Source organism: Heterodontus francisci, chromosome 45 (assembly GCF_036365525.1).
Source record: "Heterodontus francisci isolate sHetFra1 chromosome 45, sHetFra1.hap1, whole genome shotgun sequence".
Classification (NCBI taxonomy): domain Eukaryota; kingdom Metazoa; phylum Chordata; class Chondrichthyes; order Heterodontiformes; family Heterodontidae; genus Heterodontus; species Heterodontus francisci.
This window is the reverse complement of record NC_090415.1, coordinates 12,980,779-12,994,695: the sequence shown is the minus strand read 5'-3', so window position 1 is coordinate 12,994,695 and position 13,917 is coordinate 12,980,779. Positions and strand designations below refer to the sequence as shown.

At 46.4% G+C, this 13,917-nt stretch overlaps 1 protein-coding gene across 1 annotated transcript; it reads left to right on the top strand.

Moving 5' to 3' along the window:
- The first annotated feature begins 1,214 nt into the window (after positions 1 to 1,214).
- On the top strand, positions 1,215 to 1,621 carry LOC137356206 (histone H2B 5-like). The gene has a single exon (XM_068022056.1). The coding sequence runs from the start codon at positions 1,215 to 1,217 to the stop codon at positions 1,593 to 1,595; it is 381 nt and encodes a 126-aa protein (XP_067878157.1). The 3' UTR covers positions 1,596 to 1,621.
- The last annotated feature ends 12,296 nt before the right edge of the window (positions 1,622 to 13,917 follow it).

The following is a 13,917-nucleotide window of genomic DNA, read 5'->3' as shown; positions in this document are numbered from 1 at the left end:
GGGATCAACAACCAGGGGAGATAGATTTAAGTAATGGGCAGCAGGTTTAGAGGGGACTTGAGGTGAAAATATTTCACACAGTGTGGTTGGAATCTGGAACACACTACCTGAAGGGCTGGTAGAGGCAGGACCCCTCAACGCATTTGAGAAGGATTTAGATGAACACGTGAAACGTCATAGCATACAAGACTATGGGCCAAGTGCTGCAAAATGTGATTCGAATAGATTCATGCTTGATGGGAGGCAGAGACACAATGGGCCAAAGGGCCAATGTAGCGGAGACCACTTTGTGAGCAGTGAATACAGTATACCATATTGAAAGAAGTACTAGTGAATCGCTGCTTCACTCGAAAGGAGTCTTTGGGGCCTGGGATTGTGAGGAGAGAGGAGGTAAAGGGGCAGGTATTACACCTCCTGCGATTGCAGGGGAAGGTGCCGTGGGAAGGGGACAAGGTGGTGGGGGTAATGGAGGAGTGGCCCAGGGTGTCGCAGAGGGAATGATCCCTTCGGAATGCTGACAGGGGAAGGGAGGGGAAAATGTATTTAGTAGTGGCATCTCGCTGGAGGTGGCAGAAATGGCGGAGGATGATTCTTTGGATGTGGAGGCTGATGGGGTGGAAAGTGAGGACAAGGGTATCCTCGGTTGAGGAAAAAGGAAGACATATCACAAGCACTGTCATATAAATCTTTCATGTGGTTACTTGTGACTGCAGCTGACCAACCTTATTTGGCACGCTACATGGAGATAAGGACTTGCACTTCAATGCTCGCATTTGCCCCACTCTGACACCCACGATACTGGACAATTCGGTCATGTTGATGGACGGAAGTGCAGAGGGGCGCTACATCCTGATAAGGAAGGGAACTATAGAGAGTGAAAAAAGAGACGAGTTCGTACTAGCAAAATAGAAATGGTTGATGAGGAAGAGGGACTCAGAAAGTCACTGATGTAGATGGATAAGGGCCGGCAAAGGGGTTTGGACGATCTGACTGCTGCGACAGTTTGTGGCTGTGAGAAGCACAAAATGTGATTGGTTACTTTAGATACCCAATCAGATAGATACAGAACATCAGGCAGTGACATCATTGTAAGCCAGCCAATCATGAACATGGCCTTCTCCCATCCTTCATTAGCATAGGGTTCTGGGGATGTCTATAAAATGCGAGCTTGGAGCGAAATTTCGGTTATTCTGTGTTTGAAGTTGATCGTGATCATGGTTGACGAGAAGAAAACTGCAGCACCTTCCAAGAAGGGTGCCAAGAAAGTTTTGAAGAAGGCGCCAGCAAAGGGCAGCAAGAAACGGAGAAAATCCAGGAAAGAAAGTTACTCCATCTACGTGTACAAAGTGATGAAGCAGGTTCACCCTGACACCGGCATCTCCTCCAAGGCCATGAGCATCATGAATTCGTTTGTGAATGATATTTTCGAGCGAATCGCGGGTGAAGCTTCCCGCCTGGCCCATTACAACAAACGCAGCACCATCAGCTCCCGGGAGATCCAGACCGCCGTGCGCCTGCTGCTGCCCGGGGAGCTGGCCAAACACGCCGTGTCGGAAGGTACAAAGGCGGTCACCAAGTACACCAGCTCCAAGTAAATATCCGCAATGTACTGAAACACACCCAAAACACAAAAAGGCTCTTTTCAGAGCCACCCACAACTCCTCTGAAAAAGCTACAACATTGTCTGTATAGTATCGACTTATATTGATTTATATATCAAGTGTCCTTGCCTTTGTGATCTCTGTTTTACTCCCATAGATTCTGGTAAATGCAGTTTCACTGCCCGTGCGATCTTTCTGTCTCTAACTAATAATGTCCCGGACATAAATTACTGACCACTGACCATTTGTGAGGTTTGTTCTCGGACCTGTTCATATTCGGCCCCTTTTTTGTATTTCGACAATAAAAGCTGATTTAACGCACATACATCAGTTCGCAGTCACTTATTTCCCTAGTTCAAGTTTAACCTCAAAAATTAATAATTACATTATCTAGAACCCCCGGGTGGTGTCGGAACCCTCCGTCTCACACGCTGACACCTGACACTGAAAATCTACACTCCGCTGTTGTCTCCCACGAATAACAAACAATCGTTCATCAGTGATGCGGTATTATTATGAAAATTGACATGAAATGTGCCCGGTTGGAGAATGTTGTGAAAGAGACTTTCTGCTCGCTGGTTTCAAAAAGGACAGAGAGTAAACCCGAATAGATGTCAGAATGTAAAAGACAATCTGAAACTTGTTACCAAATGTAGAATAACACAATATGAAAAAGGTTTTATTTATTTAACCGGACAAAAAGAACTATAAATGTGATATTCTATATTGAAGCCGCCCCAATATATTGGCGGGCTTTTCAAATTTGAAAAATCGGTTGCAGTCTGACAATTTGGCGCCGTTATTTTCCGCCTTCATATCCTTGGCGTCTCCTGATTGGTGAATTCAGCAGCTCTCCGATTGGTTACATGAAGAGCACAGAGCAGAGTGACCAATCAGCAGTGCCCACCACTCCATTCCTCCAGAAGGTATAAGGAGGACGAATGTGGGCGGATCTCAACATTCTTTGTGAGATTGTGGAAATGTCTGGAAGAGGGAAGACCAGTGGTAAAGCTCGGTCCAAGGCCAAGTCCCGCTCCTCCCGAGCTGGACTGCAGTTCCCGGTGGGCCGTGTTCACAGGTTCCTTAAAAAGGGCAACTATGCTGAGCGGGTGGGTGCCGGAGCCCCGGTCTATCTGGCTGCTGTGCTCGAGTATCTGACAGCTGAAATCCTCGAGCTGGCCGGCAACGCGGCCCGGGACAACAAGAAGACCCGTATCATCCCCAGACACCTGCAGCTGGCCGTCCGCAACGACGAGGAGCTCAACAGGCTGCTGGGAGGGGTGACCATCGCACAAGGCGGTGTGCTGCCTAATATCCAGGCCGTGCTGCTGCCCAAGAAAACCAGCGCTCCGAGCACGAAGGGCAAGTGAAGCTGCCAGACCTGAATTTGACAACCCAAAGGCTCTTTTCAGAGCCACCCACTTTATCTGTGAAAGGGCTGGTTACTGTCTGAGAGACGGTAATGTTATACTGTTTGCGTTATTTTGTGTTGGTATGAATTGTACTGGAGTCAAGCATTTATCTGCTCATCAGATGGAATGCATTTTAATTTTCGCTTGCCATAGTTGTAAGGCTTTTTTACAATTCTACCGTTTATATACCACTAAGGCGTGTCTTGAGTTCTAAAATGAGCTACTCTGATAAAATAACTTGTCTCCAATGGTGTCACTGCTCTCACACTGAGAACTGCAAGGTCTTGAAATTCCCAGCTGCAATATGGAGACAAAGGAATCTGGGTCACTCTGCTTCGAGAGTTATCAGTGGACAGTAAAGAGGGTGGTCAAATCCTTCTGAGACGTTTATGTGCTGGAATCAACAAGAGATAACAGCTCTATCTTTTGCCAATTTGATGTCTCTTTGAAGAGCCGTTGTGTTATCTGATGCCAAACACAGTTCCGGGCAGGGTCAGTTTATTTTTTCAGGGCAGTTGTTTCAAAGAAGCTGTTGGCGGATTTTAAAAGAGATGTTGCATTTCGTGTTTTATTTCTGTACATTGTGGAGATTTACAAGGAACTGGGATAATTCGTCAGTGTTTTTGTCCCTGCCAAGGCGGCGTGCTTGGAGAACTCCCCGGGCAGCAGCAGACCCATTGCGGTCGATATGTGTGTACACAAATCACAAGATCCAAATGATTGTCGACTGATGCCATCTACTGGTTAAAAGTGAGTCATGCAAGAATATTCCCATTCCTTCAGAAATATCTGAAATTGGAGAGGAATAACATCGAGTGTGTTGGGGCAGATTCAATCGAGACCCTGAAAACAGAATTGGATAATTATATCAAGAATAAAACAAAACTGCAGAGCAATGGAGAAAAGGCGGGTCGGTGGGACGAGGTGAGCTGGTCTTGCTGAGATCCGGCCACGACACGACGGGCCGAATGACCAACTTAATAGAAATATCGAAAGATAGGAACAGGAGCATTCGGCGCTTCCACCCTGCACCGCCAGTCAATACGATCATGGCTGATCATCCAAACTCAGTACCCTGTTCTCGCTTTGTCCGCGTCTTCCTTGATCCCTTTTGAAATAAGCGGCGATCATTTTAGAACTAAAGTCACGCTTTAGTAGTACATAGGGAGATCCAGCACTGAAACAGGTCCTTCGGCCCACCGAGTGTGTACCGATCATCAACCACCCATTAATACTCTTCCTATATTAATCCCATATTGCCTGCAACATTCCCTCAATTCTTCCCTCAATTCTCTTACCTGCACTGGGGGCAATTTACAATGGCCAATTTACCTATCAACCTGCAAGTGTTTGGCTGTGGGAGCAAACCGGAGCACCTGGTGGAAACCCACGCGGTCACAGGGAGAACTTGCAAACTCCGCACAGGCAGTCCCCAGAACTGAACCCGGGTCGCTGGGGCTGTGAGTTTGCGGTGTTCCTCACTGTGTGGCCCTAAAAGGTAGTACTGTTTAAAAAAAAAGCCTTACAAATATAAGAGGAAATTAAAATGCATTTCATCTGATGAGCATCTAAATGCCCGAATCCAGTAGTACAAACTCTTTTATGAATTTATTTAATAATTTGGCCTCAACTCATTTCTGTGGTAGAGAATTCCACAGGTTCACCACTCCCTGGGTGAAGAAATCCCTCCTCATCTCAGTCCTAAATGTCTTACCCCTTATCTTTAGACTGTCATCCCTGGTCCTGGACTCCCCCGCCATCAGGAACATGCTTCCTACATCGAGTCTGTCCAGTCCTGTTAGAATTTTCTCGGTTTCTAGGAGATGTTGTAACCATTCCATGATTCTATCCTCCAATGGGAACATGAACGTGGTGTGAAGGTGCAGAATGAAATGGTTGAAATGACATTAGAGTTCCAATGAGCTCTGGTGTGTATACTGTATAAATGACGAGCTACATGTATACCAGCGATGCTGGTATAGTGGTGAGTATATCTGCCTTCCAAACAATTGACCCAGATTAGATTCCCGGTCATCGCAATGCCCACTCGCAGTCAAATATATTTCTGCAACCTTGCCATAGAATGTGACAAATGAAAAGCTATGACTAAATTGAAGTCGACAAATATTCTCAACATTATGTTCTTCTCCTTTAAAGTTGATGGTCAAGTGTGCTGTGGAATTTTGCAGCTTAAAAATGTCAATGCAAATTCAGAAGGAAAGCTTACAAAATATTCTCAACATCCAATCAGATTCACTTCCTTGCTTGATCAGCGTCGCCCTGCAGCAAGTTTGTTTCCTTCAAGTGTTTATCCAGGTTCTTATTGAAATCATTGATTGTCTCTCCTTCCACCACACTTGTGGACAGCGAGGTCCAGCAGGTAAAACAGAAAAAGTTCTTCCTCACATTCCCTTCCATCTCTTGCCATAAACCATCAGTCTGTGTCTCCTAGTCCTTGTACCATCAGCTAATGGGAACAGGTTATCCTTGTCTAACTTATATACACATCTAACAAACCTCCTCTCAATCTCCATTTCTCAAAGGAGAACAACCCCTTACTTACAGAACACAATCCAGAGTCATCTATCCAAGCTTTTCAGATGTAAAAGAATAGTTGTGGAGTAAGTAGTATAGATAGGAGCATAAAACTAAGAGACTTTGATAGATCAACTGATTGTCTCTGCCCAATTCACTGGATTTTCTGTATCACCTGAACACTGCTATACTCTGTGTAAAGGTTAGAGCATTTCCATGGCTTACATTTATGCAAGAACTGCTATGTCAAGGCTGGATGGCAAAGCAGTGACTGTCATCATCACAGGAATATGTCAAAATGCCATGTTGAGAGATGTGTCTGTGTGGATGATGCACTGAGTCACGACATAAAGGAAAAGTCATGCAGCAGGAGGGGGCCCACAATGTGGGGGTGATGGATCATGACATATTTTACCTTTGTGAATAATAAGGACAGCTACAATAATAGGACTAATTGTATGCTATGTACATCAATATATTACAGTCTGTTTGAGCTAATGCTTACTTCATTATGAAATGACATTACAAGGCTATAGTCCGTTAAAACCACTATGTAAGAACAATGGGAGAGATGGGTTGAAGACCACAGCATCCTTACAGGGGGTGAGATGAGATCAATAAGAAACTGCAGAATTGCAAAAAAAAAATGGCTTCTATTAGCAAGAATGTGACCTTTAGTATCCTTGTTAAAATAGAAAGGAACAGGAAGTATCTGTAATGTGTGTAGATTGAACCATTAACTAACTAGGGTCAAACAATGATGTCAACTTGGGCCAATTCGGATACTTCGAACAATTCAAAGCTAATATGGTGACATCCTTGCACCCAAAGAAGGGTAAAAGAAAGGGTGCTCCGGGACATTGTCGGCACTTAGAGAGGCGTCCACGGAACATCGGTGGCGCATTTAGAAGGAGAGGATAGACTACGGTCAAGAAAACAGCAAGACAAGCAGAAAGAGAGAAGTCCACGCCCCAGCAAGCACAGATGCAAGAACCGGTGCTGAGTGTTGCTGCAAACCTATTGCTGTTGTTAAACATTCACTTTATCTATCTTAGGATGGTATGAATGCTGCCTTCGAGCCTCGACTTCACATGTTACCGACAAATTTCCCTGAACTGCAAACTATCTTCCCAAATGAGAGATGATTTGAGGACATATCTAAAATGTTTCCACACTCAGCCAGGGGTTCTCCTGCTCCGACCAATTTCTGAGCAAAACAGCTGCTTCCGGATTCTGCATTTGCAGGTTTTTGGAGACCCCTGTTCAGACTAAGTGATAGACTAATACTGATGGTCTGAACACACATAGGCAACAGAAACGACACCAGTTCCCCTCCCTGAGTACCTGTCACTGCTTCTATCCTGTGTGTGTAGGATTCACCCTGAGTCCCTCTATCCAGCTTTACCTGCTCTATCTGCAAAAGTGCTGAACCTTTCAGTATTTGGTCTGCTCAAACCGAGTTCAAGGCCTGAGTAGTGAACAGAATGTCTCATTAATTCTTTGACTAAGACTATGATTGAACAGCAGGTTATGATCGACTCGGCCAAAGATTGGAAAAATTCCTGTCCATCAATATTTCAACAGGAATCTCCTGGTTCAGAGTGTTTAAGGGATACAGACCTAGGCATCGGGAACTAACCCCTGAGAATCATAGCAAAGACTGTCAACATGAGGACATTTAACAACCGGGAGCTGGAACTCTATTGTCACTGTAATTGTGTGTCCGGTGTAATCGCGGTACTTCCGTGCCTGTGTCTCTTGTTTAGAATAAAATGAGGAAGAGCGCCCTCCGACATTACTCTCATTGACCTCGGGTTTTACCCGGGTAAAACAACATTTTACTGGCTGAAATTAACTCTGCAAAGTCCCAGCAAACACACCGGATCCCTCAGTCTTCCCATGTTTCTGTCGGATTGTTTTGAGAGGAGAGGCTCAATAATAACAAACACCCTGCAGAGACAGATCACAATTTGAACATCTACATTGGACTAGCTGCCAGTTTTATATGTTACATGTTGCCCCACACCTCCCCTCCCTCCCTCCACCCTAACCCCATGTTCGGCTTTTCAAATCGGACATTGATGAATGTGAAATGGGGAAAGTTCCCATTGAATTTTGAATGTTGAATTGCTGCAGAGATCTGCGCACGCGCGATAGGGGCCAAATGAGATGAGCGCATGCGCACCCCTTCCCCCAGCACTGCCTCTGAGCGTCATTCAGTGAGTGAGCGGACGATTGTTTAAATCAGCTGCAAATGGAGACATTACAAGCCTGGGGTAAGTGAACAAACAGTATCTGCTCATAGCAGTACAACAGATTTGGGCCCGTGTCTGCCGATGTGCTCATAGATTAGCATTGATTACCGGGTCCATTCAGCGGGAGTGGGGGACAGTTTGTAATGTACATTGTGGAGCAGGAACTGGTCCTGGAACATGGAGTGAGCTGGGGGGGAAGGGAGAGGTCTTTCTCAGGCAGTGTCTGGACAGGGAGAGAGAGACAGAATATGATGAACTCACTATTGAAAATCATTGCTGATTTCTCTCTCCAAACAGTAATGAATGTTATAATAAAAAGCAAAATACTGCGGATGCTGGAAATCTGAAATAAAAACAAGAAATGTTGTAAATACTCAGCAGGTCTGGCTGTATCTGTGGAGAGAGAAGCAGAGTTAACGTTTCAGGTCAGTGACCCTTCTTCAGTAATGAATGTTCCTGGTTCAGATCCAGTATCTCACTATTTATTGTTATTGGATAGTGAATAGCAGAAAAAAATGGCTGAACAATAAAGATGCGGCAGATTTGAAGGGACCAGGCGAGAAGATTAAAGACACTTTTTTAAACAGTGCTTACTTGTTGTCCGTTGAACAATGGGACATGGAAATAGAAATCTGGCTTACACAAATGTCACTACTCGATCGGGTATTCCAATTCATGGAGCAGTGTGGGGCTTGGGTTGTTTCTGAATGTCACAAAATTGTTATAAAACTGCTCCAAATACCTGGCAAGTAGAAGCAGAGTTCTGCAGTACTGCAGTGGACTCAGACACTGACACTACTTGTGTCATTGACTTTCCTTTTGTGATTGTTCAGAATGATTATTGTTGAAAAGATTACTTTGATCACTTTTCTGTCTTCTCACTCAGCTGTTATTCAAGTATAAGAGTTGCCTTTCTTTTCCTGCAGGCAAACACTTGAAGGAACCAGAAGGAAAGTTGTGATTCCTCGACAGAAGAAAACGTGCATCCAGCTCGTTCCAATACACATTAGGTACAGTATCAGTCACAACGCACACTGACATGGTCAGGTCGTCATTTCCACTGTAACAAACAAAAGAAGTAGTCAGATCCACACTGATTCCAAGGTCGAGAGACACACTATCAATCCAATAGTCAAATAGAGCAGTAGAGATAGGAGTTGTTTCTATTTCACTCCAACTGACTGGTAGATACATGATTCACAGTTCAAAAACATACACATTATCAGATTTAAATACACTGTGTCACCTTGGCTGCAATTCAAATATCAAATCTTAAACAGAACAGACAAAATGTACCTGATTGAAAGCTACAGAATGAATCCCAATAACGTACCCCACAATATAAACTGAGCTACAAATTACACAGCAGTCCAAACATGTCACTAAGGATCAGACAACAACATACACGATTAATTCATTCTCTACAAACCGATGGAATTTGACATTACATAGTTAGTTAGTTAGAGATATAGCACTGAAACAGGCCCTTCGGCCCACCAAGTCTGTGCCGACCATCAACCACCCATTTTTTACTAATCCTACATTACTACCACATCCCCACCTGTCCCTATATTTCCCTACCACCTACCGAAACTAGGGGCAATTTATAAAGGCCAATTAACCTGGCAACCAGCAAGTCTTTGGCATGTGGGAGGAAACCGGAGCACCCGGAGGAAACCCACACAGACACAGGGAGAACTTGCAAACTCCACACAGGCAGTACCCAGAATTGAACCCGGGTCGCTGGAGCTGTGAGGCTGCGGTGCTAACCACTGCGCCACTGTGCCGCCCCAAATCAGGTCATGCTCTAAATTTGAAAGATCGTCATTCACAATTGCTTTTGCAGAGCTACAAATTGGATACCAAGCTGCAACTCACAAACAAGAATTGAATAAAACCTACAGCAATAAAATATTGTTAATCCTTATTTTAAATTAAACACAAGTAAACACATATTGATACATTAATGAGTTAAACAAAGCATTGCCAACACAGTGCCTGAGATACACATTCAGTCCTGAATACAGCAGGATCTCAACTCACATACAGCACAAAGACACATAGATGCAGAGTGAATCCTACAGTCAAACAGGGTGCCAGAGCCTCATAGATCAAGAATGAATTACATATACGGACACAGTATCAGTAACTTACATATATTGAATGTGTGTATCCTGTGTGCACAGTAGAGATACTGGCAGATACAGAATGTCTCCCACACTTACATACTCGCTGTCTGTTACTCCAACTGCCTTTCCCTCTCTGTCTCTCCTTCTCTCTCTGACTCTGCCTCTCTCTGTCTCTCTCTCTCTCTCTCTATCCCTCCATCTGTCCTTCCCTCCCTGTCACTCCATCTCTCTCCTTCTCTCTCTGTCTCTCACTCTTTCCCTCCATCCGTCTTTCCCTTCCTGACACTCCCTCTCTCTCCTTCTATCCCTCTCTGCCACTCTCTCTGTCTCTCTCTCTGTCCCTCCATTTGTCTTTCCCTCTCTGTCTCTCTCCTTCTATCTCTCTTTCTCTGTCTGACCAACTGTCTTGTCCTCCCTGACACTCCCTCTCTCTCCTTTTCTCTCACTCTCTGCCTCTCTCTCTATCCATCCATCCATCTGTCCTTCCCTCCCTGTCACTCCATCTCTCTCCTTCTCTCTGTCTCTCACTTTGTCCCTCCTTCTGTTTTTCCCTCTCTGTCTCTCCCTCTCTCTCCTTCCACCTCTGCCTCACTCTCTCTCCATCTGTCTTTCCCTCTCTGTCACTCCCTGTCTGTCCTTCTTGCTCTGCCTCTCTCTCTGCCTCTCTCTGTCTCTCTCTCTGTCTCTCTCTCTCTCTGTACATCCATCTGTCTTTCCCTCTCTGTCACTCCCTCCCTCTCCTTCTATCTCTGTCTCTCTCTCTCTCTCCTTCTATCTCTGTCTCTCTCTCTCTCTATCCCTCCATCTGTCTTTCCCTCTCTGTCTCTTCCACTCTCTCCTTCTCTCTCTGTCTCTCTGACTTTCCATCTGTCTTTCCCTCTCTTCCTCTCCCTCTCTCTCCTTCTATCTCTGTCTCTCTCTCTTTCCTTCTATCCCTCCATCTGTCCTTCCCTCCCTGTCACTCCATCTCTCTCCTTTTATCTCTGTCTCTCTCTCTGCTTCTCTCTCTGTCTCTGCTTCTCTCTCTGTCTCTGCTTCTCTCTCTGTCTCTGCTTCTCTCTCAGTCTCTGCTTCTCTCTCTGTCTCTGCTTCTCTCTCTGTCTCTGCTTCTCTCTCTGTCTCTGCTTCTCTGTCTTTCCATCTGTCTTTCCCACTCTGTCACTCCCTCCCTCTCCTTCTATTTCTGTCTTTCTCTCTCTTCTTCTATCCCTCCATCTGTCCTTCCCTCCCTGTCACTCCATCTCTCTCCTTTTATCTCTGTCTCCCTCTGTCTCTCCATCTGTCTTTCCCTCCCTGTCACTCTCTCTCTCGTTCCATCTCTGCCTCTCTCTCTCTGTCTCTCACTCTGTCTTTCCCTCTCTGTCTCTCCCTCTCTGTCCTTCTGTCTCTGTCTCTCTCTCTCTCTGTCCCTCCATCTGTCTTTCCCTCTCTGTCTCTCCCTCTCTGCCCTTCTGTCTCTGTCTCTCTCTCTGTCATTCCATCTGTCTTTCCCTCCCTGTCACTCCCTCCCCTACCTCTCTCTCTCCATCTGTCTTTCCCTCTGTCTCTCCCTCTGTCTCTCCCTCTGTCTTTCCCTCTGTCTTTCCCTCTGTCTTTCCCTCTGTCTTTCCCTCTGTCTTTCCCTCTCTGTCTCTCCCTCTCTGTCTCTCCCTCTCTCTCCTTCTTTCTCTGAATCTCTCTCTGTCTTTCCACCTGTCTTTCCATCCTTGTCACTCCCTCTCTCTCCATCCATCTCTGCTTCTCTCTCTGTCTGTCTCTCCAACTTCCTTTGCCTCTGTTTCTCTCCCACTTTCTCCTTCTCTCTCTGTCTCTGCCTCTCCCTCTGTCTCTCTGTCACTCCCTCTCTCTCCTTCTATCTCTGTCTCTCTCTCTATCCCTCTATCCCTCCATCTGTCCTTCCCTCCCGGTCACTCCATCTGTCTCGTTCTCTCTCTGTCTCTCACTCTGTCCCTCCATCTGTCTTTCCCTCTCTGTCTCTCCCTCTCTCTCCTATCTCTGTGTCTCTCTCTCTGTCCCTCCATCTGTCTTTCCCTCCCTGTCAATCCCTCTCTCCTTCTGTCTCTGTCTCTCCATCTGTCTTTCCCTCCCTGACACACGCTCTCTGTCTCCCTCTCTCCCTCCATCTGTCTTTCCCTCCCTGTCACTCCCTGTCTCTTCCTATCTCTGTCTCTCTCTCTGTCCCTCCATCTGTCTTTCCCTCTCTGTCTCTGCCTCTCTCCTTCTTTCTCTGTCTCTCCATCTGTCTTTCCCTCCCTGACACACGCTCTCTGTCCTTCTATCTCTGTCTCTCTCTCTATCCCTCTATCCCTCCCTCTGTCCTTCCCTCCCTGTCACTCCATCTGTCTCCTTCTCTCTCTGTCTCTCCCACTCTATCCTTCTCTCTCTGTCTTTCTCTCTCTGTCTCTCCATCAGTCTCTCCCCCACACGCCCCCCCACCCCGTCACACGCTCTCTCTCTTTCTGTCTCTGTCGCACTCTCTCTACCCCTCCATCTGTCTTTCCCTCCCTGTCTCACCGTCTCTCTCCTTCTCTCTCTGTCTCTCTCTCTCTGTCCCTTCTTCTGTCTTTCCCTCCCTGACACTCCCTCTCTCTCCTTCTATCTCTGTCTCTCTCTCTGTCCCTCCATCTGTCTTTCCCTCCCTGACACTCCCTCTCTCTTCTTCTATCTCTGCTTCTCTCTCTGTCTCTCTCTCTGTCCCTCCATCTGCCTTTCCCTCCCTGTCTCACCGTCTCTCTCTTTCTATCTCTCTCTCTCTCTCTCTCTCTGTCCCTTCTTCAGCCTTTCCCTCCCTGACACTCCCTCACTCTCCTTCTATCTCTGTCTCTCTCTCTCTCTGTCCCTCTATCTGTCTTTCCCTCCCTGACAGTCCCTCTATCTCCTTCTATCTCTGTCTCCCTCTCTCTGTGCCTCCATCTGTCTTTCCCCCTCTGTTTCTCCCTCTATCTCTGTCTCACTCTCTCTGTGCCTCCATCTGTCTTTCCCCCTCTGTCTCTACCTCTCTCTCCTCTCTCTGTCTTTCTCTGTCTGTCTCTCCATCAGTCTCCCCCCACCCTCCCCCCTGTCACACGCTTTCTTTCTTTCTGTCTCTGTCACACTCTCTCTACCCCTCCATCTGTCATTCCCGCCCTGTCTCTCCATCTCTCTCCTTCTCTCTCTGTCTCTCTCTGTCTCTCCGTCTGTCCTTTTCTTTCTGTCTCTCTCTCTCTTTCCCTTCTTCTGGCTTTCCCTCTCTGTCTCCTCCACTCTCTCCTTCTCTCTCTGTCTCTCACTCTGTCCCTCCATCTGTCTTTTCCTTCCTGACACTCCCTCTCTCTCCTTCGATCTCTGTCTCTGCCACTCTCTCTGTCCCTCCATCTGTCTTTCCCTCTCTGTCTCTCCGTCTTTCTCCTTCTATCTCTGTCTCTGCCTCTCTCACTGTCACTCTCTCTCTCTATCCCTCCATCTGTCCTTCCCTGACTATCACTCCATCTCTCTCCTTCTCTCTCTCTCTCTCTCTCTCTCTGTCCCTCCATTGGTCTTTCTCCTTCTATCATTGTCTCTCCCACTCTCTCTGTCTCTCTCTCTGTCCCTCCATCTGTCTTTCCCTCCCTGTCAGACTCTCTCTCGTTCCATCTGTGCCACTCTCTCTCTGTCTCTCCATCTGTCTTTCCCTCGCTGTCTCTGCCTCTCTCTGTCACTCTCTCTCTCTATCCCTCCATCTGTCCTTTCCTCACTGTCACTCCATCTCTCTCCTTCTCTCTCTGTCTCTGTCTCTCTCTCTCTGTCCCTCCATTTGTCTTTCCCTCTCTGTCACTCCCTCCCTCTCCTTCTATCTCTGTCTCTCTCTCTATCCCTCTATCCCTCCATCTGTCCTTCCCTCCCTGTCACTCGATACCTCTCCTTTTATCTCTGTCTCTCTCTCTCCATCTGTCTTTCCCTCTCTGTCTCTCCCTCTCTCTCCTTCTATCTCTGTCTCTCTCTCTCTCTCTCCATCTGTCTTTCCCTC

What these genes read in the sequence shown, in the direction of transcription:
- LOC137356206 (XM_068022056.1), top strand. Translation starts at nt 1,215, where the DNA reads ATGGTTGACGAGAAGAAAACTGCAGCACCTTCCAAGAAGGGTGCCAAG.